The sequence below is a fragment of the Neovison vison genome, chromosome 2 (genome assembly GCF_020171115.1).
Source record: "Neovison vison isolate M4711 chromosome 2, ASM_NN_V1, whole genome shotgun sequence".
Lineage (NCBI taxonomy): Eukaryota > Metazoa > Chordata > Mammalia > Carnivora > Mustelidae > Neogale > Neogale vison.
In genome coordinates, this window is record NC_058092.1 from 224,395,171 (window position 1) to 224,421,121 (window position 25,951).

General features: G+C 56.5%; 1 protein-coding gene across 3 annotated transcripts in view; it reads right to left on the minus strand.

Annotated features, from left to right (window-relative positions):
- Positions 1-25,951, minus strand: part of AFAP1L2 (actin filament associated protein 1 like 2) — a 98,014-nt gene that overhangs the window by 8,958 nt on the left and 63,105 nt on the right. For 2 of the 3 annotated variants that reach the window (XM_044240578.1, XM_044240577.1), the window contains exons 3-11: positions 24,417-24,491; positions 23,039-23,133; positions 15,115-15,205; positions 9,329-9,534; positions 8,001-8,180; positions 5,164-5,253; positions 3,742-3,826; positions 2,874-2,978; positions 617-828 (exon numbers count right to left, since the gene is read on the minus strand). In XM_044240578.1, coding sequence (XP_044096513.1) covers positions 617-828; positions 2,874-2,978; positions 3,742-3,826; positions 5,164-5,253; positions 8,001-8,180; positions 9,329-9,534; positions 15,115-15,205; positions 23,039-23,133; positions 24,417-24,491 — 1,139 coding nt within the window. Of the gene's footprint in view, positions 1-616; positions 829-2,873; positions 2,979-3,741; positions 3,827-5,163; positions 5,254-8,000; positions 8,181-9,328; positions 9,535-12,421; positions 12,506-15,114; positions 15,206-23,038; positions 23,134-24,416; positions 24,492-25,951 lie in introns of all 3 variants that reach the window. The other variant, XM_044240579.1, reaches the window with a different exon arrangement.

Consider the following 25,951-nt stretch of genomic DNA (forward strand, 5'->3'; position numbering starts at 1 on the left):
AACAGGGGCCAGTGAAGAGTGCTTCCCTGTGTGTCTAGAACGCTGGCTCAGGCCTGCCCCAGCTCAATGCAAGGCATTAGGTCACCTCTTATTTTCGCAATTGTAACATCACATCAAACAGAGGGTGGGGAGTGGGAGAAACCTCATTGTGTCACAAACCTCATTCTTCCCCCAGATAAGCCCTAACAAACAATTGTCTCCATGTGCAGGGCCCCATCTGGTGATACACAAACCAAATCAAACCCACTGTGAATCCCCAGAAGGTTTTTCAAGCAGCTCAGGGAGTTATAAATACTCCTCCTGCCCCCAGTGCAGGAAGTAGCTCATTGTCCCTTTCCTATAACACAACTGCTCTGAGGTCAGAAAGGGAATGGACATTTTTTTTAAAAATGCAAAGAAGTAAAATGTGAGGGAGTAAAAACAAACAAACAAACAAACAAAAAACCAAAACCAGGCAGGGCTACACAGCCTCTCGGAGGGTAGGATGGCAGTCCGAGAAGCACAGCTGGCAGCCTGGACGCCCATGCAAGGCCTCGCCCCTGCCCCTGGCCCTGGCCTCCTCCCCACCCCCCCCCCACCACCCCCCGCCCCAGCCTCCCCCACAGGCCAGCAGTACCTCCAGCTTGGCCACCTCCTCGCCACGGTGGAGGATGCGGAAGGAGTACAGGTGGTCAGGGCTCGGGTCTGGGACCACCTCACAGCCCACCAGGCTGAGGGGCTGCTGGGCCACCTTGCTCCGGTTCCGGTCCTGGTAGAAATGCAGGTGACTGTCCCTGACAGAGCACCAGCGTGACTTCCACTGGCTGTTCACCAGCACGTTCAGGTAACCTGTCAGAGAGGGGACAAGCGCGTCCGTGGCTGCCATTGGGCCTCCCAGGATCTCCCCCAGAATCTCTGTTCCCAGACCTGTCAGGCTTTGCCCGAGCAGCTCTCTCACCTCAAGGAGGCTGGGAATCCAGCCCAGTCTTTGCCCTGCCTGTGTGTGCGTGGCCAGACCCCTGGAAAGCGGACTGCACAGCTCTGCTGTGTGGGGGACTACGTCCGGCCCGAGGGGGGGAGGTGTGCTGTTGGCTAGAGCAGGCTGGCTGGCTATGTTGCAGGACCAGGCTCCCCGGCCTCACACCCTGCTGGCAGAAGCCCTCCCAGCCCCTGGTCACTTGGGCCACGTGCAGGAAGGTCCCCAGTCCAGGGTGCCCCACCACTGGTGCTGTCAGCTCACTGGGCTCTACAGCCTTAGCCTCCTCGGCGCCCCTGACAGACGGCCCTTTCGTCACCCAGTCACTCAGCCTCAGCCTGCAAATTCCTCTTCCCCTTCCCCGGCTCCCCCTCCTCCTCCCAAACTCCGCTAGCCTTGCTTGACCCTCCCTTGGTCCTGCAGGCCTTGCTCTGCCTCCCTCCGGAACTCGCAGATCCCATAACGGTGAGGCCTGCTTCCATGTCAGCCGCCCCCAGCAGACCCTGAGCTTCTCCAGGGCTCAGGGTTCAAAGTCACGCGAAGGGTCACGGTGCATGGCCAAGTTCCCACCCACCCAGTGCTGGGCCTACAGTGGGGATCATGAGTTTCTCAGAGCCACACGAACAGCAGCACTGGAGAATTCAAGCCTAGAACCTAAAAATGCTGGCTCACCCAGGCAAGGGCCTCACTTGCCCATCACAGTTCTCTGAACTGAAAACTCTGCGTCAAGAAAGCAGGGAGCACAGAGGGGAGGTCTTGGGAAGGAGAGTAACGATGTTCTCCATCACCCTTCCCTAGCCACAGGGGACAGGAGCATGCTTCTCTGCTGGAGACTTCCAGCAATAATCCAGCTCCATCTCCCAGCGACTCACTGAGACCAGCTTTCTGTGCCAACCACTGTGCCCCCCAGGGCTGCAGGCAGGGGCTGGCAGAGCAGGGCCACGACCCCGGTCTCCTGGCCAGAGAAGCAAGAGGCCCCACAAGTGAGGCCCCATCTGCTGACTTCCCATTCCACCCCCCACCCTGCCAGTCTCAGAAACCAGAACTGGACTGGGACTCAGGGAAGGAGCCCAGGGTTGGGACACAAGTTCTACGAGGAAAAGGAAAAGGCCTAAAGGAAGATAGTAGCAGCTTTCAGGCCCCAGGAAGAGCCAGAGCAACGAGTCCCAGATTGGGAGCCCGGACAGAGGCTCCCTCCGGATATTTTGTGGGACAGGCCTCTGTTTCCTCAAGACAGAATAAAGGGAGTAGAGATGACCTCAGTGAGCCTAGCAGCACCCAGACACACCCTCTGTACCAGCAACGTGGGCTTCTGTCGTCCCCTTAATGGGCCTCACTGTCCCCATGTCTGAGTCCTAGCTCCTGCCCGGGGACACCATGTCAGCCCGTTCAGCTCCTGCCCAACTGTCAGGGCTCAGGTCCAGGAAGCCCCCTCCGACCTCAGAGCAGGAAAGGTTCTTTCTGTCCCCGAGTCCTTACAGCTACTGCAAAGACACAGCGTGTGGCTTCGGGGTAGCCATGACACAGCGTGTAGCTTCGGGGTATGAAGCTGCACTTGGCCTGTGGGCTCTCGGGACTGTGTTCCCCCTCTGCAAGGTCCCCGTTCCCAGGCGCTGCTTGCTGTGCTCCTTCAAGACCGCTGAAACGAACAGAGCTGCCGGAGGAGCACCGGGAGGACCCGTCACGCGCACCAAGGATCCAGCACTGCCGCGACACCGAGGCTGGTACACATCACGAGCCACCCCCAGGGACGGCAGACGGAGGCAGGAGCTGCAGGGCGGCTTTCCCTAAGATGCTTCCAGCAAGAGCTCCCACCTCTAGAGGCCTGCACAGTCTGAGCCAACCTTCCCGGAGCCAGGCTCCCATCCCGGGGGCGGGGGGGGAGCCCAGGGGTGCCACAGGCGGCTGCGGGTCTTACTGGATGTCTCGAGGGACTTATCCGGAGGCTCCAGCGAGGTAGATTTCTTCCTGCCCAGATTCATTAGGTTGCTCAGTTTGAGGCCAGGAGAAGACTTCTTCTTGACTGTCGAGAGGAGAGAAAAAGCTGTCAGCAGGGCCCACAACCCGCTGACATGCCACGATGAGAAGCAGGAACAGCCCCCCCCATTCCCGCAGCCTCTGCCCCTCCCTCTTGCGCGCCCGCACACACATCGGCTCCCCAGACCAGGAGCCACAGACAGAGCCAGGAATCCCTGGAATCACACACTCAAGAGGGGGACACCAACTCATTTTTTTTTTTTTTTTGGTTAAAGATAATTTCTATTTTTAAAAAAAAAAAGATTTAGTTGAGAAAGAGAGTGAGAGAGGGAGTGAGCGAAACAGCACAGGCAGGAAGGGCAGAGGGAGAGGGCGAATCCCAAGCTGATTTCCCACTGAGCAGGGAGCGCAACGCTGGGCTCGATCCCATGACCCTGAGGTCATGACCTGAACCCAGACCACGAGCTGGGGGCTCCACCGACTGAGCCAGCCCGGCGCCCCACACAGCACTGGAGCATCTCCACTGACTGTACTGGCTCTAAGTGACTGGGTCCGGGGTCAGCAAAAAAGAAGACACGCAAGACTGTTCTACCCCACCCCCAGCAATTCGTAAAACTTGACCTCGATTTGCTCATCTCCCCCTTTCTCTTGGCTTGATCAGCTGTATTATTTCCAAGCAGTTTATAAGTTGGAGGCATGTTGCACGCAGCTGTTCAAACCCATTAGGGCTGAGCCGGACAGCCACGTCTCACAGCCCGGGACGCCAACCCCCCGCCCCAGCCGAGGCTGCCGGCCACAAACGCTGGTACCATCTTTGGCCTCTGGGACCTCGGCGTGGCCTTCTATGGAGCTTCCATATTCCGGGGCTGACAGGTACTTCTCCGTTACATCTAGCTGCGGAAGAGAGGGAGACAAGTGGGTGACCTTGTCTGGGAATAGTTACCTCAGGAATCAACAACGTACGGGAAACTCAGAGCGTTCAGATGTAGGCCGGGGGTCACTGCAGAGTCCGGGTTCCTGATGGCCCATCAGCCAGGCTTCCCTCGGGCTCTCTGGGGGACCTGCCTTCGCCTTCCCTTTCCCAGCCCCATCCCGGAGACGACCCTCTTCTTTGGGCCACCACACATCCGAGTACACAAGTTCTCACGATGCCTGCTCAGCCTGCGGGGAGAGCAACCCTGTGGCCAGCCCGGGGGAGGCGGTGCTTAGAGTTCTCATCCCTACTGGACCTGACCGCCGGGCTGGAACCACCCAGGCACGAGGGACGCTTTCAAGAACGGATGGCACGACGCACACATCAGGCTCCCGAGAAAGGCCCGCTTGTCTACACAGGGTCAGACCTAGGTTGGAGCCCTGGCTGGAACACTCTCCATCCAGACCAGGTGCCCCACTCATAAGCCCTTCTGGGCCCTGCTGTGCATGTGTTTAAATAGGGAAATATCCCCGTCTACACCCCCAGGGCTATTAGGGTACCTAGGAGTTTCTAGAAGGGCGTGGGGGCTGCTGTTAGAAGGTGAAGCACTCAGAACGTTCCAACCTAGCTTCTCTCAGAAAACGACTTTGTCCAGACCTCCGGGAAGCAGGCGGAGAGACTCCCAGCCAACAGGCCTGGGTAGAGGCTGGGGCTCAAGGACGGGTAGACCTGGCCAGGGAACTCTGTGAGGGAGGACCTGTGCCTTCCGGACTCCCTGCTTGAGACATCTCAGGACCCTCTGCCTTCTTCCCTGCCAGGGCCAGGGGAACCAGGGTGAGGCCCAGGGACGCTCTGCTCTGTGCACTCCCAGACTTCAGGGTACCCGTTTACAGATACTTGGGACCTGGAATGTGAAGCCACAGGTGACAGCCCTCCCTTCCATGAGCACCGGGCCCCCCAGCTCCAGGCAAATGAGCAACAGAGCCCTTTAGTTGGAATCAACATGGGGATAGTTCTCCCAGCCCTGAAGCCTTACCAGGAGTCAGTGCAAAAGAAAGGCCTCCTACCATGAATTTCAGGTGTGTGTACAGGTGTGTGTAAGAATGGGGTGCATGCTGACCTCAGTTCAATAAAGCTTCCTGCAGCCAAGCAAGAGTATCAAAGTCAGCTTTTCTGCCTGAAGCTACTGGCTTTATCCAAGCTTTGTATGTCTCTTACTCACGGGGCTGGTGCAAAGCAAAGACCTCCATCTTGTACTTCTAATGTTTATAGAAAAGGCGGAGAATTGAACTCTCTTCCAGGCAGGATAGAGGCTTACTTTCTGACAGTTCAGGCGCTGGACATCTGGGCTGTACTGGTTTCCGTCGGACACTCCTTCTAAAGGCAGGCCACTCACCTCCTGGATGACCTGAAGGAGACAGAAGCCATCCGTGGAGGTCTTTCAGCCTGAACCACAGCCAGACCTTGTGAGAGCCCCTCGGGGTCAGGGCACATGGTAGAGGAGAGAGAGGGGACGCCCGCTTGCCGAGGAACAGCGACTCTCCCTCGCCCCCGCAGCACCTGGCTGGGGACTGGGCAGGCTGCTGGGGGGAGGCTTGTTCCCTTGGCCCCCTCTCCTGCACACCCCCACATGTTCTGGGGTTGGGCAGGGCAGGCCAGGGGGGTTGCTTTACAGCAAAGCTGGAAGATGGCCAGAGCTGCCAGCCCTCAGCTCTGCAAGGCCCCTCCATGCCCTCATCCTGCGGCGGGGAGGGAAGGCTGCTCAGCTGTGGGTATGATAAAGACAGTATTTGCCAAAGTCCCCCCCCCCAGCTTTTTGGGGCCGTGGAGTCTGCTGCGGAGATCCTCCCGCTGCTCAGGAAGCGGGGCTCCCCACGGCCGCCTGGGGCCTGTCGCAGTCCGGCCCACCCTACTCCAGGAAGAGCCTTTTCTCTGGCACCCAGGGGCCTGGGCTGGGGGCCCACGGGTCAGAGGATGCTCTGGCCACACTGGGCAGAAGGTAACCACCTTGGGCAGCCACACGCGCACACACACACACGCACACACACACACACACACACACACACACACACACATCCGGAGCCCGCTGGATTCAACAAGAGCTCTTTCACAGACCCTCTTTCTTCAGTCTCTGCTTAGAGCACTTTGTGGAAACAAGTTCAAAAGTAGAAAAGCCAAAGAAGAGAAGAAGAACGGCTACGGGGACGGGGACACAGAGGGCAGGTCTCACTTCATAGACAGACTCCAGGTCCGGACCCTGGACCACGCAACGGGGTGCTGCGGGAAGACCACAGTCAGCCCACCAGCTGCGTGACCCCGGGGCCGCAACTGCGGTCACCCCCTGGGGCCACACCTGCACCAGGGGCGGCTGTGGGGACTCGCATATGAAGGTACCATCCTCATGAGCCAGGGCCCGGAAATGCCAACACCCTCGGTGGGGGAAGCACGTGAAACCTGGAAACCTCAAAGGCTTGAGAGCTTCTCTGGGAGAGTCCTGCCTGTGCTTTCTTCTCCCGGAGCCCTTGTCCCGTACTCCGCGTTTCCCACCCACGGCCATCCACCTGTCCTGCCCTGTGGGCGCAGGCGTGATTACGCAGCGCTGGGACCCGGAGGCCAGGGAAGGTAGGTGGGTTTAACAAAACAGACGCATGTAGGTGGTTGTGAGCCATCACACAGGCTCACCAGCCCTGTCAAACCACAGGAGGCGGCAAGTCCCGGGAGTCAGGCCCTTCGCAGCCAGGCCTGCCTCTGCGCTCATCTGACCAGGGAGGAAGGTACGGCCAGCCCAGTGGCTGTACCTTCTGAAAGCGGCAGCAGAGGGTCTCAGGAGGAAGGCGTGTGAGTCGGGGAGGGAGAAGACTGGGGGGGTCAGAGGAAGGACAGGAAGGTCTGAGCGGCAGGAGCAGCCCTGGGAACTGGGAGCAGGAGGGAGGTGTGTGGGATGTGTGTGTGTGTGTGTGTGTGTACAGGTGCCTGTGTGTGTGTGTGTGTACAGGTGCCTCTGTGTGTGTGTGTGTGTACAGGTGCCTCTCTGTGTGTGTGTGTGTGTGTGTACAGGTGCCTGTGTGTGTGTCTGTGTGTGTGTGTGTACAGGTACCTGTGTGTGTGTGTGTGTACAGGTGCCTCTGTGTGTGTGTGTGTGTGTACAGGTGCCTGTGTGTGTGTCTGTGTGTGTGTGTGTGTACAGGTACCTGTGTGTGTGTGTGTGTCTGTGTGTGTGTGTGTACAGGTACCTGTGTGTGTGTGTACAGGTGCCTCTGTGTGTGTGTGTGTGTCTGTGTGTGTACAGGTACCTGTGTGTGTGTGTGTGTGTGTGTGTGTGTGTACAGGTGCCTCTGTGTGTGTGTGTGTGTGTGTACAGGTGCCTGTCCCTCTACAAGTGCATGTGCATGTGAGTGCACACAAGTACTTGTGCAGAGAGCAGAAACCAAGGAAGGAAGGGAACTCTCTGGCTCAGTCTGGCTTCACCAGGGGTCCTGCTGGCTTTGGACATCCCTCTGCAACCGGGGGCCACTTCCTGGTGCCAACCTTATAGCTTCCAGAATGGTCAAGCTTCTCTTTAACATGGGGCACGCCAGGCTTCATCATCGCTGGGGCCATACTGTGTACCTGCGGGCCGACCTGACCATCTGCACATGGGATGGTAGGACACACAGGACTGTGGTCTGACAGTCGTGGGTTTGAAACCCGAGGCTGCCACTCCCTTGCCGGGTGACCTTGATGGGTCAAGTCTGAGCTTTAATCAGCACCCCCGTGAAACGGTGCTATTGACATGGGGAGGCTACGCGCCCCCCCCACCCCCGTGAGGTCAGAGGAGTTGCGTTGGTGACAAGGGCATGGCCCGTGGTAAGTGCTTTACAAGTGACTCTGCCGTCTAGTCACCTTTCCTAGATGCGATGCCGCTCCAGCAGCCAAAGGGCGAGGGAGTCTCGGGGAGAGCCCAAGGCCGGGCTTAGCAGCAGAGCGCTGTGCCCTTTCGTTTGGCCTGACTGCTACTACCGAGAACACAGGCGCCCTGAGAGTCTGAAGGCCCGGAGATCCTTTGCCCTTGCTGGGTCATCTCTTTTAGAAAAAGCCAGGGCACCAGAACGAGGAGTGCCCGGGAGCCCCAAGGGGAGCAGGCATGTGTCCCCGCCAGCCCGGGGCCACCCTCACCCTGAGCCACTGCTCCGCTTGGTCCCTGCTCTGCAGGCCTAGCACGATCACGTCGGCGTTCATGGGCGTGATCTTCAGCTTGTGCTCCTTCTTCCGCACTTGCTTCTCCTTGTGGATGACGCTGCTGCCCAGCAAGTTCACGTCCAGCTGCGGGCTGTGGTCCTTGGAGGATTTGTAGCACTAAAAGGGAAGAGAGATGCTGTGCCGCTCTCCGAGGGGCACCAGGCCTGGGCGGGTCCTGCAGAGGGGGGCCAGTGGCACAGCGGGACCCCCCAAGCCCTGGGCTCTCCCAGCCAAACCAAAGGTACAGAAACATGGTCCCCAATATCAGTAGCTCTTGTCCTTGACATCCAAGCGACCAGGCAGATCGTCCCCTATCCCTCATGCCTCTGCCTTGCCAGCCTCGCGCAGGGATGCCTACGCACCCTGCTTACCCAGGCTGCTCTAAGGTCCCTGCAGGCCTCAGTGAGCTGCAGGAAGGCACCCCTGCAGCCCACTCTCATACCTGCAGGCTGAACTCACTCTTCCGACTTCCCCACCTGTCCGCCTTTCTCACTTACCACCCTCAGGAAAGGGTGCGTCGGGAACAAACCCCAAGCTCATTAGCTGCTTAGTTAGGAAAATGATTTGCAGCAAAAAAGAAAGGGACTCGCTTCCCCTCCCAGACAAAACACTTTGCCCCTGTCTGTCACAGGACTGTGGAATGGGATTCCCAGAAAGAACGTTTGCGCCGAGCACAGCGTGATGTGACCCGAGAAGAAAGTGTGATCGTAATGACTCCAAGGCACTTCAAATGAGGACATAAAACTGAATTGTAATTTAGAAAAAACAGGAAACAGGGCTGCGGTCAGAGCGCTATCTTCCAATTCTTTTACGGGTTTTGACTTACAATCAGTGTCTCAAAATACCATGACTTCTGAGACAACGCCTCTGATTCTAACATTGTGACAGGTGAATGCAGCGGCCAGAACCAGGGTAGGGAGAGCCCTGACCAGGCAGCAGGCTCTGCCCCAAACGACCAGGGGTCAGCATGTGAGGAAGAATGAGCCCTCAGACCAGGGGACGAGATTCCCAGAAACTGCATCTATGTGACAGAACTGGGGGCAGGGGATGGTGGTCCCAGCCCCCTGCAGAGACCTATGAAAACCAGGAGACTTTCTTAGTTAAGCAGCACACTCATCCAGCCACAGGATGTTTGGCATAGCGTTTCAGGTTAGGGAGGGGAGAAAACTCGAGATAGAAACGGCTCCAGCCACCTGGTATCAGGGTCCATCTCCCCGACTCCCCCCAAAGAGAAAAGATGGGAACACGACAGGGGCCCAACTGACCAGGAGCCTGGTGTCCTTGATGACGCAGAGCTGCTTGGCCCACTGCCCCAGCCACTTCTTACGCCACAGGAAGGCACAGATGCGGGCGTCACGCATCAGCTCGATGCTGGCCTCCGGCGAGGGCCACTGGTGGGGGGCCGACTTGCCCTTGCTGTTTTCCTCTTCATCATAGGACTCATAGGAGCTGCTCACCGCCTCTCCATCCTCTGCAAGGAAGACCCACGCGGTCAGGACCCCACCGGGCAGGGGACCTTGGTCTAGGGAGAAGGGCAGGAGACAGGGGCAGCCAGGGGCTTCCAGGCCACATGGCCCCTGCCTCTCTGTGCCCTTGAACCAGATGGACAGCCACCAGCCACAGACCGGGGCAGGCCCGGCCCCCAAGCCTCCTCCGTGAACCTTCTTGGATGCTGCTGCTGGCCACAGACACAAATCACCCAAACCAGGAGCGTTTCCCTTTTCCTCCTCAAATCTCATCCCAGGCTCCACAGAAATTTCAGACAGGATGAGGTACACAGGTGACTGTCCACACTTGACAAGGCCAGTCCCGCCTGGGGGCCTCTGTTTCGTCACCTGAGGGATTAAGCAGTGGGGGGAGCCTGGCTCCCGGGGGTGGGGGGTGCCCAGAGGAAGGGGCCACCATCTGAGCCCAAGATGGGCACATGGTAGGCCTCCCAGTGTGGCCAGTTCCATCCCTGGTTTTGTCCCCGGGGAGGGGCTGCAGTTTCTTCAGGTGAGATAAACCACAGCAGGAAATGGCTCTGGGGCGAAAGTGGCCGTCCCTCTTGGTCACAGCCCTTTTCCCAACCCACTCCTCTTGCTCTCCCACCCCTGCACACCTCCCAGCACAGACAGCCCCTTCTGGTTTCTACCTCCGACCCCTCCTCCACCTCCAGCAACCCACCAACCCCATGCGTTTGTTCTGTCCAAGAGGATCCCAGAGCCCATCAGGCGTGAACTGTGTTCTGTTCCCTGCATGCCCCCTGTGCCTCAGTTTCTCTTCCCTCCCACCCCTCCACGGCCCCCTGCAAGAGTTGCTCTGTTCTCCAGGCCTCGTTCTGCTGTTTAGGGCCAACTAAAACAAGGCGAAGAGAAAAGTAAATCTGTAAAACCCCGAAAAGCAGGACACGGAGAAAAGAGAACCTAGGGATCCCTTGTCTACCCCCCTGGCTCAACACAGGAATCCTGGCTGTGGGAACCTTGCTGCTGACCCAGCCTCTGTTTGAATTCCCTCTGGATGGAGAGCTCACTACCTCCTGATCACTGGCTACCTCCTTCTATGACCGGTAGCTCTAACAGAAAGTCCAGCCGTCATCTACTTCCCTGTGACATCCACAGACTTGTTCCATCCCCTTGAGTCAGGGTGAATGTGCCTTGTCTATTCTTCCCTCCCATCCCCTTCAGAAAAAAGTCAGCCCCTGGGCCCTCACCCTTCCCTTCTGCAGAAGCCCCTTCTCCTCTCTGCACTGGGAAGACGACCACATTTAACTTAGAATATAGAATACAGAAAACCAGAAGGAGGCGGCTGCCATGGTCAGTCTAGCTCCAGGGCCAGTGAAGGTGTTTCACTATTTGTAACAGTAACACTTCTCATATTTTAGCATCAGCTTTGGCAGCAGTGTGGTGCCACTCCCCTTCACACCTTAACAGAAAAGTTGCAGGAGCTCCTGATCTCACGCCCATGAAATGAGCAAAGATGGGGAGGAGAGATGTATCCAACCGGGGACCCAAACTCTCCTGCTGCTCGTAGTATCGGAAATGCACATGAGCCTCTCAGAAAACACGGCAGCAGCGCGTTGCTGCGAGAGCTGTAAACACACCCCTACCCTTGACCCCGTTACCCCAGTCCTGGGAGTCCATCCTAGGAAACCGGGGTGGAGGGAGGGGGTGTACATGCATCCAGATGTTCATTCCAGGGCCATTCACAGTCATCCCGGATGGCGGGATGCATGCACTTCGGGGCAGGCCAAGCCACCAAGATTGCCGGGAGCTCTGACGGCTGGTGTGCAGCTTGGTAAGGAGGATGGGGAGGGACGAGGCACGATTAAAATTCCCTGTGCGGGGGTGCCTGGGTGGCTCAGTGGCTTAAAGCCTCTGCCTTCGGCTCAGGTCATGATCTCAGGGTCCTGGGATTGAGCCCTGCATCTGGCTCTCTGCTCAGCAGGGAGTCTGCTTCCCTTCCTCTCTCTCTCTCTCTGCCTGCCTCTCTGCCTACTTGTGATCTCTCTCTGTCAAATAAATAAACAAAATCTTAAAAAAAAAATTCCTTGTGCGGATAGGTCGGTGCCGAGAGGCAGCAGGGCAACCTCAAGTAGAGCTGATCTGATCTGGTGCTGGGAGCCGGGGAATATTATTAAAAAACAAAGTCCTCCTTGTCCATATGGTATTATCTATTCACGAAGGGAAATCAAAAGAACGAGGCAACGTCATCGGGATGCCTCCCTTCATAACAAAAAATTAATAGAGGGAGGTCGCAGAGTTTAGCAGGAAGACACTGACCAAACCCCCCCACTGTTGGTGCTTCTGGGGATGGCCCAGGCGTCCATGAAAAATTCTAACACCTGCCCATCCACCTCTAGGGGGTTGTGGGGAAGCTGAGAACAAACGGCCAATTCCAGTAACCTCAAACCACTTGGAGAAACTTCGTGGACACTTGGGCAAAGGTACTGTCAGTTTCTTATTTATCTCTAAGAGCGATCATAGCAGGGCCGTGAAAGCAAGACAGATACGTGGCTTCCAGGGGTCCAGGATGAAGAGGAGTGAAAGGCAGGAGGCTCACGTAATTCCATCCCCTTTCTGCATCCCTGGGTGGAACCCCCCACCCCATGTGCTGCTGATGGTCTTTGGGAACAGAGGGCAGAACCACCACGCAGCCCTCTGGTCCTGCACCCGTGTGGGCATCACACCTTCGGATGCCGCCAGCAGAGGTCTGTGGAAGGTGGGGCAACCTCTCCTTCTGGAAGGGCGAGACACGTGTGCACATGCAGGACCCATGCACAAGGCTGGGAAGAGGTCAGAGGCCACCCCCGGGCATGCATCCCATCTCCAAGAGCCAGGCAGAGTCACAGGCATTCCAGCTCTGGGGACAAACAGTACCCAAGGTGATCGTGGCGTAAATGACTCCCTCAGGCACCTGCACCCATCTGGGGACTCCAGTGGGGGAAAATCCGCCAGAGTGACCTGTGTGAGATCCAGAAGCACAGAGAAAGGCGAGATGGAGAAAGACAAGATGAAGAGAGGGACAGACCCAAGCGCAGAGAGAGACACAGAGGAACCCAGATGTGACCACATGGCTGCCTGTCCCCCGGAAGCGAGGACTTTTCCACCAGAGGTGTGGGCTTCTCGGGACCAGCCCCAGCCGGTTCGTTTCCCAGCCCCCACCCCTCCAGAGATGACCAGTAACGACTGCAGTCACCAGTGCAATGTGGGTAAAAGTCACTTCAGGCTGGTACTTTTAAGAAGCATGCAGGGGTTCTCCGCTTGCTCTCTGCAGAGGATTCTGTGGCCTTCGAGGGTGGCCGAGCCCACACCGTTAGGAGCCTAAGCTCCCCACTGACCAGTAATACCCACACTGAACTGCTCATGAGAAAGAGATTCGTGTCGTGTAACTATGCACTGGGAGGGGCGTTATTTGTTCCAGGAGCTGCCACGAGCCCAGCACGAGACATCACAGCCAAGCAGCTGACCTTTCACGCACGCGGGACCGGCCCTCCCCTCTGCACGGGCCATCAGGGCGCGGACTCAACTTGCACTTGGAGAGAGGGGCCTGGCCCTTGAGAGCAGTGTGGGGACAAGCAGCTGGGCAACTGGTCTCCTGTGGGAAGTCTACACATCGCTGGTGGCCGAAGGCCATTCTTCCTGCCGTGACCAGCTCCAGCAGCTGGCGGGGGACGGGGGCAGGGGCGGGCAGGGGACACGCAGGAACTAAGGGCAGGCCGGCGGATAACATGGGTGAAGCCCTCCCTTGGTGGCCCGTGTGACCAAGTCTCTCCACGTCATCTTCGGTCCTTGTCCTCGCAGAACAGGAAAGACAACTAACGGCTCGCTACCCACCTCCTCACAGGGACACCCCAGTCCCGGCTAAAAGCAACATGAATTCGCGGCCGGGACAAATGCTGAGAAGCTTGAGTCCACTTGTTTACGATGGGATGAAGCGTCTGCTCCACAAACAGGCCCCCAGGAGTGTCTGGGGTGCAGGCCCCGGCTGGCTCCGGCCACACCCGGGAGAGCAGGGTTTAAGACGCATGGAGGTACCCGCTGTGCTGAGTCACAGCTTCCGCCTTCCAGAGGCATCCAGACAGCAGCGCCACACCCTCACCTTGGTCTGAAATCACGGCCCCATCCGGGACTCAGCAACATCCCACACACTCAGTGGGTTCAAGCGAAGCGAGGTCTGGCCACAAAGCTGGCCTCCCAGAATAAAATAACCTCACTCCAAACAGGTCCTCACCTCCCACGCAGTTCCTGGGACTGGAGCAGTAGGTAAAGTGTGAAGAAAGAAAGATCTGACGTGGCTCCAAGGGTCTGGTCCCCCCCGTGATCTCTGGTCCTGCTCTTTACGGAGCCGGCAGTGCCCCTGCCCGGCCAAGCTCGTCCCTACACCGCGGACCCTCGCCTCTTACATCGGCAAACCGCTTTATGCTTTCAAAGACCTTTCGCTCACCAAGGAAGGAAGCTGACTGAGGTGAGAAGGGCAGAGTGAGGGGACCAGAGTCCAGCTGCTTGGGTGCGCAGGCCTCAACACACTCTCTCTCCCAGAATTTGTGGGGCCTTTCTGGGCTATTGAATCCCTACCCCAGGAGCCGTTCTGATCTGACTTGCCCAGGCTGAGCACCACGGGCCGAAGACAGAGGGGTCCAGCGTGAGCCCTGTCCCTGTGGTACAGGGGTCAGTCACTAAGGAACCTCCCCGTGGCTTGCACTCTCGTCAGAAAGAAGCCAAAGTCCTTCCTGTGGCCTGCGGCTGACCCCTTGGTCCCCAACCTTCGTCTCTCCCCTCGCTCCGGCCCCACTGGCCTCTTTGCTGCTCCAGAAGCACGCCGAGAGCCCTCCTGCTTCAGGAGCTCTGCAAGTGCTGTGCAGTCTAGAAAGTTCTTCCAGCAGGTCTCTGGCCTCGCCCATGGCCCACTTCATTCAGGAATCAGCTCAAGGTCATGCTACCAGAGAGCCCTTCCCTACCTCAGAGAACACCCTCTCCCACCCTAACCAGACCCTGTGTTTTCCATCCTAACACTGTATCACCCATCCCCTGACACAGCCTAGGTTTACCTGTTGTCTGTCTCTCCTCACAGAATCTAAATGCTGTGACTCTGGGCTCTCCTGAGCTCTCCTGAGCTCTCCTGAGTTCCTGACTCCTAGAAGCATGCTTGGCAGACAGAGTGAGCACGGTTAACTAGGAGTCCAATGAAAGCCACCCTGGAACGGGCCCTGACTCAGCCTGACCACACACTCCCTTTGCTTCCAAGCACCCCTGGGCCAACACGCCTCTCCTCCATGTCATTTCTGTGCTGAATCCAGCACTGTTCGAGTGTCCGGGCAGGAAGAGAGAAAGGATCAGACACAGTAAAGCAGCTGACTGTGGGCCATCCCAAGCCCCTTCTTACAGGCAGGCCTGGGTCTGCGGTGCCGCTCAGCTCTCCACAGAACAGAGGGCCAAGGCTCTGCGGCCAGTTCTCAACTCCAGCCAGACTCTCTGGAAAGGGCAGCCCAGGCCTCCCTCTGTGTCCAGCACTGGCATCTGTGCAAGAAGCGGTTGCCCCCTCCAAGCCCCAGCCCTGGCCCACGGTGTACCATTGAGGGATGCGTCGTACGGCTCAGCCTCTTCATAGTAACCCTCTGGAGACTCAATCTTTGGGATGGAGAGCTGTTTCCGCTCTGGAATCTGTGGAATGAACAAATAAACATTTTCAGATATGATACACTGGGAACGACTTGGCATTAACCCTTTGGGTGGAAGGAGGGGAGTCTAGAAGCAAAAAGAAAAAAAAAAAATGCCCAGTCGGGAGGGAGACCATGGAATGCCACGGCTCCCATCAGCTACCACGTCCACGGGTTTGCTTCCAGTGAAGGGCCTTGCACGTGGTGCTTAACCTTGCTGAGTCTCAGCATTCTCCTCTGCAAAATGAGATTGAAATCCCCCCAACACGCACACAAAACAGCGTTGTGTCCATGATGCGGAATCCCCATAAGGGTCCAGATGGTGTTAGGCTGTTATGGCTTCTAAGTACCATATACTTCCTAAATGACAAGGGCTAATGAAATGCACATGGAGGGAGAGGACCCGGGCTCCAAACCCTACATTTTTACAGTAAGTTCAATCATTTGGTCAGCAAACACCGGACGGCTCCCGCACCCCAGCTGTGAGGGACACATCCAGATGTTGAGGGGTCAGTCCTGGGGGACAGTCAACGAGGTAGTGGGTGTTCAAGGCCTCCAACCTAGTGCACTGTGAGTCGTGTTCTAGGAAATAAGGACAAAGTTCTGCGGGAACCCGCAGGATGTGGGGGAACATTCACCATCTAGAGGACATGATCTTTGAGCAGAGTCTCGAAGATAACCCCGAGGTTCTTACGGGGTCTAGGGATGAATGAGCACAATTTGAGAAGAAAAAAGAATATAGGCAGGCATGTAGAAGCAAAGAGCATGAAATCCTCCACTGGACCATGAAACTCATCTTAGGAGTCACAGCAGGGGAGAAGAGAGGAAATAGATTGTTACATGAGTGTTACTATATGCCGGGCATAAAGGTACAAGGATCCATCCCTACCAGTCTCTGACCAGTCTCCCTGAATCACGTGAGCCCTCAGGAGGGCTTAGGAAATATTCATAATGAGAAAACAGAAATGGAAAAGTCTTCAGTGCATTCCGACTTCTGGTTTTGGGGAGTCCTTATGCTGGGAAGGGGGGCTTCAAGTGAAAGTGGTAGGGGGCAGGGAGAAGATGGAAGGAAGGCAGCCAACGGAAAGACCCCACCGGGCCCTGGGCTCAGAGGGACCTCTGGGTCTTGAAGGATTCCCTGCCCTACTGGCAGGAGAAAGGGAGGATCCAGAAACCCCAGCCTCTGAAAATGAGCTTCTTTGAGGGATCTATGACGGAGATAGGTGCCCTGGTCTCAGCCCAGGAGCTGCTGGGCGAGCAGTCAGCCCGGGCTGGGGTCCCCGTGGGACAGTACTCAGCAGGGAATGCCAAGAGTGCCCACTCCCAGCCTCCTCCAGGGCAGGGCAAGGCCCCTGCGGCTGCTTCAGCAAAACCAGCATCCCAGAGCCGAGTGTGGCCTGGTGTCTAGAGTCTGTTCATAGGGACTCCGCAGCAAGTAGATCTTGGTTTCGATCAGGGCTGTAAGACTCCAAATATTTAACTGTGAGGATATGACGCCCCCTCTCTCTCTCTCTCTTTCTCTCCCTGTAAGACAAGAATAAAACCAGGGTTGTCTTGATGGGTTCCTTGAGACAAAACAGGACAGGGTTTCACAGCCCCTGGCCCGGATCAAGCACAAGGAGGCTGTCATCAACATCTGGGAGCCACCCAAGACCTGGGGCCGGGGAGGGGGCCGCAGGAGCCGGGTCACTGGATCACCGTCCGGCAGGTGGGGACAGATTTACCTGCAGAGGGTCAGCAAGGCCAGGCCACAATCTGGGCCCAACACAGGAGGAGCCTTCTTAGTTCATCCGGCCTCATATCAAGAGAGCGACACAAGACCCCAAGGCAGGCTCCAAGCGGCTCTCGGCCCCCAGAGACGCAATGCCCCATAGGCAGGAAGGAGCAGAGTCCTGAGCCCTTTTCCTGAGCAGATGAGTTGCAGCTCGGGGCGGCGTCCCGGGCCAGGCCGTGCACACTGCACACAGGGGGCACCATCAGGAGCTGCCAAGGCACGACCTTGCCGCTTTGCTCCCACAGCCCAGTGAGCCGGCTCTGCTCATCTCAGCCACTCCCTTGACCACGTCTGAGAAAGGCCTGCCGAGACCCAGCTGTGGTCTGCCGAGAGCCGGCTTCCCGGGGTTCGAGGGGAAAACATCCTCTCCCTGACCCTTCCCTGGGAAGCAGCAAGGTCCTTGAGGATGAGTCCTGGAGCTCACATGTCCTAAGCTGGCCCTGCCTCCAGCTCCAGCCTCCAAGAAGCCCCAGCCCCATCAGGTGGTACGGGGACCCTTGTCTTGGTGAGGAGGTGGATCCCCTCCAGAGAGAAGCGCTGAGCACCCAAGCTCCAGGTCCAGCCTGGATTCCTGCTATCAAAACAGGACAATGGGGTTTAGCCTGGGTGGCTCAGGTGGCTAAGCAACGGCCTTCAGCTCAGGTCATGATCCTGGAGCCCTAGGATCGAGTCCCACATCGGGCTCCCTGACCATCAGGAGGTCTGCTTCTCCCTCTGACCTTCTCCCATCTCATGCTTTCCCTCTCCCTCTTATTCTCTCACATATATAAATAAAATCTTTAAAAAAAAAAAAAAAAAAAGGACAATGGGGGAATGAAACTTTCCTCAGGAGTTCCTCACGGGTCCTTCTCACCACAGGGGTCCCCTTGTCCTATTTGGGGGTTAGAGCATGAGGGAGTGTTTTCTGAGAGTCTCCTAAGCTTGATGCTATAAAGACACCTATAAATGAAGAGGCAGAATAGGGCCGTAGTCAGAATCCGATCTCCAGAACTAGGGTTTGAATCCTGCCAAGCTGTGTGACCCCAGGCAACTTACTTGACCTCTCTGAGCCTCAGTTCCTCCACCGCGTAATGGGGAGAGAAATACCTGCCCCATGGGGTCACTGTAAGGATTAAATTCTGCCCAGCACTATTATTCAATACATATGAATTTTTACTAACCTAAAAAATATGAAAGTATCAGTGAAGGGAGAAAGGTTGCCTACATACATGTTTAATAAAGGAAGACCAGCTGTCACCTGAGGGAACAGAGGAGAAGTTTGGTGTCACCCAAGCTGAAGCCCAAGCTCAGCCTCATTGAAGAAGACAGGCCCTGTCCTCAAGGTCGCTGGGACAAAACCTAAGCGCTTGAGTCAAGTTAAAGGATCAAACAAAGAGGTGCCTGGGTGGCTCAGTGGGTTAAAGCCTCTGCCTTCGGCTCGGGTCATGATCCCAGGGTCCTGGGATCGAGCCCCACATGGGGCTCTCTGCTCAGCAGGGAGCCTGCTTCCCCGTCTTTCTGCCTGCCTCTCTGCCTACTTGTGATCTCTCTCTCTGTGTCAAATAAATACATAAATTCTTAAAAGTTAAAAAAAAAAAGGATCAAACGATTCCCCCCAAATTCAGGAGAGAGTCACATAATTACACAGGTGTAATGGCCTGTTCTCTAAAGTCAAAGGAGTGAGAGATGCTAATTTCTCGGGGTTAAGACTAAAGGAGCAGTACTTTAATTATCATCATCATTGTGAGGATCCAGGTTGGAGACAGTAAATGAAGAGGTGGAAGAGATGTGACTTCACAACCGGAAAGAAGGCTCTGAGAACCCATGGGAAGGGGCCGGGAAGAAAGCTGCCCTGCTCAGCACGATTTGCCAGAGGTCTGCAAACTTTAACTGCAAAGGGCCAATAACACATACTTAAGGGATCTGCAGGCCATTTGGGGTCTCTGATCTCAGCTATTCAACTCTGCGAATGCAGAGCAAAAGCAACCATAGATAATACACAACCGAGAAGTATGGCTCTGTTCCAATAAAACTTTATTTACAAAAGCAGTGACTGTGGATTTGGCCAGGGGACTACAGTTTGCAGATTCTGATTGAGATTCGACACAAGAGCTCAAAGAGAGAGGTGACCTGGATGACCTGAGGGGTCTCTGCGATTACGAGCGACTTGCCCCAGCCTGCCCTGTGGAATGTTCCAGGGACAGGGACAGCAGATCCAGCCAGCCCTAGCTCCCCTGACTGACCACAGCAGCATCCTCTTGTGGAGTTGGCTGCCTCCCCCCTAGAGCAGCTCACTTAAGCCCAGCGCCAATGCATGTTCAGGCCGCAAGGGAGCTGGGGAGGGGAGGGCTAGGCTAGCCAGGGGCAGAAACAGCGCCAGCAAACATCTGCTTCTCCTACAGTGACCGCAGCACCTGGCCGTGCACACAGCTGCTTGAGTCACCGCTCACGCCCACGAGGTCGCTCCAGACCCCTGGTCGCCTCTCCCATTGTCTGCTACCCCACTGACCCGGGAGGGGACGGAAGGGCACCCAAGCCACCAGAGAGGGAATCAGGGCCTCCTAAGCCTGACCCAGAGGCCACACTCCTGGCCCAGGCACCGGCTTGGAGGACCCCAGGCAGACATCCGGCTTCCGTTTCAGCCATCAGCAAGCCTGGAGCCAGGCCTCAGGTGCACAAGCTTCACGGCACCCCGAGGCTCTGCGGTCCGGGTGGGAAGGGGCACGGGTTTTCTTGTCTCGGGAAGAGAGGTTACAAGGTCGCTCCAACCTCAAGCCACGCTTGCTCACTCTCTCCCTCCCTCCTGCTCTGATTCTCTCATTCTCCTCCCCTGGAGCCAGAAGACACAGCTGTTTCCCACTCCACCCTGACGCGCTCCTCAGAGGGCTGGGGCTGAAGAGCGAAGGTTGCCAGACTTGACCAGAGGAGGCCTGAGGGAGGGCGGGCGTGTGCGCGCGGGAGGCCAAGAACTCGCTTTCTCCACACCTTGCTCACTTGGCCTGTGGGAGTCCCCTACTGTCGGGGGTGGGCACCCCAAACAGGACAAGGAGGGACCCAGGAAGGGCAGCAGTCAGGTCAGTAGCCCCTGTCCTTCTCGGCAGAGAAACCCCACAAGGACGAGGGGAACGTCAGCCTGCCTGGTGGAACCCTCCCTGGGGCCGGTACTGCGTCGCGTCCGTGGGAGCAACCACCTCACACCTGAAGGGCCCCCTGGGTGTTATTTATTTGTGTTATTTTGGGTGGCGACAGTTCTCCCAACTCCAGGGTTTTTCTCAAGGGCCGATACGAGCCTCTCCGGCCCCGGACGGACGGCCCCGCAGTCACGGCCAACACAAGAAGCCTGTGCCAGGGGAGGCCACCTGCCCTGGTCTTGTTCGGAGTCCCCGTGGCGCCTGTCACAGGGCCCTTGGGACCTGCGTAGGAGTCATCAACTCCGGAGTCAGGTTCCCAGCAGCCGCTGGGACCAGGGCGGCCTGATTCTCACTAGGACCTGGTCCAGGGCCTCCTCCCCCACCACGCCGGCAAAGCAATTTCCAGAGCAAGCCAGTGCCCCCCAGGACTCGGTGCCCATGACCCTGGCCTGGTGGGCGCCTCCTGGCACAGGTGTTGGCCCAGAAGCGGCTGCCGCAGGTGGGTTATGGTAGGCCCCGTTGGCCCTTCTGCTACCCAGGAGCTAACAGCCCTGATCAGAATCTGATGCTGAGTTCCTGAAAGTTCCAGCTCAGAGCAGCTGCCTCCCCTCCCCGACCCACCTGGCAATGCCTGAAACACACCAGATAAACCAGAGCATCGCCAACTGGTTTGTGTAGGGGCTAAGTAAGGGTCTGGCCTGGAGGGGCCGCACCCCCTCTCCTCAGTCCTGGAGCTGAAAGTGAGGGGAGCCTGTGGCTGGGAGAACAGAACGGATGCCTTCACTCTGCTGCAAGAAGGGCTTCCAGCAGCCGGGCCGCAGAAGGCCCTGGAAACCAAGAACCTGCACTCAGACCTGGGCCCTGCTATATCCCAGAGGCGGGCCCCTGGCTGGTTCTTTTAACTGAGCCTGTTTCTTCATATAGAAACAGTGACAGAAGTCGGCACCTCTAGACACATGGCGGGGAGGACCATGTTTGTGTGCATCGGGGTGGCTAGCTACTCTGGTGTGGCCGTCACCTGCTTTGTCAGCATCCTGGGGATACCAGGCCCTCAGGCTCAGGCCATCAAGTCTCACCCAGCCTGAGATGAAGAGTCTCTGTGAGCTGTCTCCCAGAGGGAGGGCTTCGCGCAGTGGGATGCTGTCCCAGGCATTCCAGAACAGCCTGCCAGCTGTGAGTGCAGCCTGAGGAGCCCGGCCACCCCGGGGAGGCGTGGATGGAGGGGGCCAGGCTGGGGTCAGCCTTGGCAGGAACCCAAGCCCACAGGTCTGTCCCTGGGTGGCATGGTAGGAGCTCAGTGCCCACGGATTTGCAGAGCTTCCTGCTGACGCTGAACCCAGGACCCTGCTGCCCATAGAAAGAAATCCTTCCCACTTCCTGACCCAAGGACCTGCTACCTATAGAAATCCTTCCTACTGGGACGCCTGGGTGGCTCAGTTGGTTGGACGACTGCCTTCGGCTCAGGGCGTGATCCTGGAGTCCCGGGATCGAGTCCCACATCAGGCTCCCAGCTCCATGGGGAGTCTACTTCGCTCTCTGACCTTCTCCTCACTCATGCTCTCTCTCACTGTCTCTCTCTCTCTCAAATAAATAAATAAATAATCTTAAAAAAAATAAAAAATAAATAAATAAAAATGTAAAACTTTTAAAAAAAAAAAAAAAGAAAGAAATCCTTCCTACTTCTCGCCTCGTACCTCTCAAGAAACCTCCCTGACCAGGTCCTAGACAGGAAAGAACGTGGGTGCAAATTCTGGTTCTGTCGCTTTCTGTGTGTATAATATTCAGATGCTATAAACTTGCCGATTCTTGGTTTCCTCGCCCATTAAATATAAACACAGCTGCCCGCCTCCCTGAATGCGGACCTAGTATGCTATGCACGGCCTTAGCCTGTCGAGCAAGACTTCTTAGGAGACAGAGATTCACATTCTTTCAAAGACCGGGAAACGAAGGCCCAGAGACCTTAAATGACTTGCTCCAGTTCAAAGAGCTCGTACCTGGCAGCACTGAGATCTGAACCCACGTCTGTAGCGTTCCATAATTCATTCCATCCACCCCGCCGTCCATGAACAAATACATGCGCATGGCCTTCCGTGTGCAGACACAGGCCAGGAAGCAGTAAACGAGAGACGCTCTCCCCATCCTGGGCAGCTCACGTCTGGTCGGGGAGGCAAATAGTACGAAGACAATTTTGACGGTGGTGAGTGCCATGGAGGGGTCACTGGCCATGGGGCAGACAGTAGGGGGGACAGAGGTGTGATGTCTCATGTATCGGGGCAAGGAAAGCCTGTCTGTGAAAGCCTGCGAGGTGAGGAGGTGGCAGCCACTGAAGAGTCGGGGTCCACAAAGGACCAAGAATCCTGAGGCAACACCGATATGTGGTCCCATCCAGGGACAGGAGCCCAGTGAGGAGCAGGGGCACTGAGGCTGGAGATGCAGCTGGGCGCCAGGCTGTGTAGACCGTGTAGGCTGTGGGGCTGGGTTAAGGAACACGGATTTTTTCCCCCCCTAAGTTTAATGAAAGCCTTTGGCAGGTCTGAAGCAGGAAGTGCAAAGCGATATGATTTACATTCCTAGAAGTTCGCTGCGGCCTGAACTGTGGACCACGGATCAACATGGCACCCCTCGCATGGTGCTGGAGGGAGCCCGGTAGAGCCTCAAACACATGGCGGCATTTGATGAAGCCAACGAGCTCCCTGCATCTCCCACTCCCATAAGCCTTAGTGTCCTGAGCACTGCGGTCCTGGGCAATGACGTCCCCTGCAGGCGGGCATTCTTCAGTTCCGTCTCTCCCAGCGCCTTGCCCCATGTCCTGCACACAGTATGTGTCCACAGAAGGTGCACATAGTAGGTGCTCAGAAAATGCCAGCCACGTGGGGGACTGATGCCTGTGAAAACAACTGGAATTTCACAGAGGCCCCAGTCAGGACATCAGGGGTCTCCGGTGAACACTTACCATCTTGGGTGGCGGGAGGTCTGGAAGACTCTTCTGTGGGGCCAGAGAGTGCTGGCCAGGCTCCCCGTTGGCCAGTGGGTTCTGCTCCTCGGGTGCTGTGGGCAGCGAAGAGGAGAAGGCTTCGGTGAGGGGTGCCCAGTCTCCCAGCCTTATCCCTCCCATGATCCTGGGGTGTCTGGTCACGTGGACCATGAGATCTATTTGAGCAGGTGTTAATTACCCAGGTGGGCGGTCCCAGGGGCCAATGTGGTATTTTGGCCAAGAATAGTGCCTCAGCCGGGGCAGATTCCTCAGAAGGAACTGGTTTGGGGTTTCCGGCAGGCTCTGCACCATCTCTTCCAATTGCCCTATGCCAAAAATGGCCCAGCCACAGAGCTTCAGGCAGCAGGGAAGCTGTTCCCAGTCCCAACCCTGTGATTACGGCTCTTTCCATCCCAGAAGGGAAACGACCCTGGGCACAGTGGCAGCTGGCCTGTCAGTCATTTCTGCTGAGCCCCAGGCTTGGCTGTGGAACAGAAAGTGCCAAAGCCACATGGGGAGGACTGGCCACCAGCCCTCGGCGCACCTGCCTGATGGTTTCAGCCAGCAGCCCAGCCAGCCCCAGGACAGACAGACTCAGACAGATTTGACCTCTGGGCTTGTGTGGCTGGCAGCTGAAGCCAAGCCTTGGACAGGACCCAGGGCCCCACAGTGTGGTGTCCCCACCTCTTGCTAAGCCTATGCATTTCGGTCACAGGCTGGGGAGTTGGGAGATGGGGCTTTTAATCCCCTCTCCTCAGCAGCACGGCAGCTCTGCAGATGCTGGGCCTCCCTGAGGTCCTGCCAGACCTCCTGAAGGTCTTCAGAGAAAAGGAGAGCCAGACAGAGCATAAGAGGGAGATGTCATGGAAGACACAGTATGTCCTTCCAATGTAAGATACAATGTTCTGCTGAGACAGCACCTTGAGCAAAACTTCTGATTAAGGCAGGTGCAGGCGTCAGCGTTTCCGTCCTGTTACCGCCCCACCCCCATGCCCATACAATCCAGACTTCTATCAAAAGATATAAAGCTGGAGCATGGAATCAGCACCATACAACGGCTGCTTTCCTAGAACACCTGTCCGTGACTTCCTACTCCTGGGATGATGCTGGGAAAAGCTGAGACTTTAGGGCTTTATCCACGAAGGGGACAGGAGACCTTTAAGAGGCAAGGAGGTGGCTTGATGGAATGTCCCAAAATACATCAACCCGAAATACCATCAGCCAAAATGTGAGTGCCAGAAATAACTCCACTGGGCTGTCTGGTGCTGGCTGGGAGGAAGCGGGGCGGGGAATGGGAACCAAAGCTTATGCCTCCCCCTCCCGGAAGCCAGCGGAGATCAGCAGTGTTAGCCTCTACCTTTGCCTTGGGACTCCGCATTCGGCTGCTTGTTGACGGTCACTTTGTTCATATAAATGTACTCCTCATCAGAACCTGCAGAGGGAGGATGGAAGACAAAGGCTTCATGGGATTCCACAATGGGAAATGGCTCTAGAGAGAAACAGTGTCCCCCGAGAGACTGTCATTAGCCTGGGTTCCCGTAAAAGCATACAACATTTTGACTTGATTGAAAGAGTCCATTATAGAGTTGACAAATTTCCAAAAACAGAAAGGCCAAGCTGCTGACTGTGAATTTTCTAGCTTGAGGGTGGGGGTGGCAGGGGGTGGGGAGAGGGAAAAGATAGGAGCAGAAGGGTAGCTTCTGGAACGAGAGTGGAAGGGCACCCACACCTCAAAGGTCTACCCCGTATTCCACCAAGCAGATTTCTCTGGGTTTTCTAGCATTTCATTTAAATCGTAAAATATTTCTGGTGATTTTATTTATTCATTAGAGAGCGAGAGCACAAGCAGGGGGGAGGGAGAGGGAGAAGCAGACTCCCTGCTGAGCGGGGAGCACCCGACAGGGCTTAATCCAAGGACCCTGGGATCCTGACCTGAGGCAAAGGCAGATGCTTAACAAGCTGAGCCACCCTAGTGCCTAAAATCATTTCTGTGTGGGCTACCTTTCCAGTGCCTATCTGGGCAGAGAAATGATGGTCTCCTAACACTGCTCAGTTTATGCCCCAAAGACCCTTTCTTCAGAAGACAGCTCGTCCAAATGCTTCTCCTCTTAGAAATCCTCCTGCATTTCCCTTTTTGCCCCTTAATTTGCATTTCCTAGAAACTTGTGTCTCCACTGGAGACCATGTCCCCGAGTGAGAGGACCCGAGTCAACCCCCAGGTGATGGAAGCAGCTCAGGGTCAGACTCACGCCACAGACCACCCAGCCTCCAGCCCAAAGGCCTGCAAAACCAGAGCCCTGGAAACCCAGAAGAACACGGGGAGGACCCAGCCAGAGGTGTCTTCTGCCATCGGTCTGCGGGATCACCACCACATCAGTGCCAGGCCCTGCCAGGACCCGTCAGCAAACCACCCCAACCTGCCAGAGCTCATGGGAGGGAACTATGAGGTCTAAATGCAGCTAGCCACAACTGGTAGCCTTCCACTCAGTGAGAGCCAGAGTGGTGGGGTCAGGACCCTCCCTAGAGGAGAGCACACAGAAAAGGGCTCTGCAGGAGTGGGGGCAGCAAGCTCAAGCATTAATCGTGTAATTCAGAGCAGAAGAGCTAACTCACCGGCCCTGTCTGCCTAGCACGGAAAACAACGGTGATGCACACTGCCTGCTTTTACCGAACTCTTAAGTTTCCAAGAGGACGAAACACAAATATTAAGGAACTTAAAAAAGTTAATCCTATAACTAAAAAAGATTAAAAATGACAGTCGAAACCATGGGGAATGGCTCAAAGGCTCGATAATGGGAAAAGTTGGGGAAAAAAAAATCACACATCAGCATGAACAACAGCAGTCACCTTTAAAAACAAATGGATTACTAGAGGGTGTGTCAGTTGGCACAG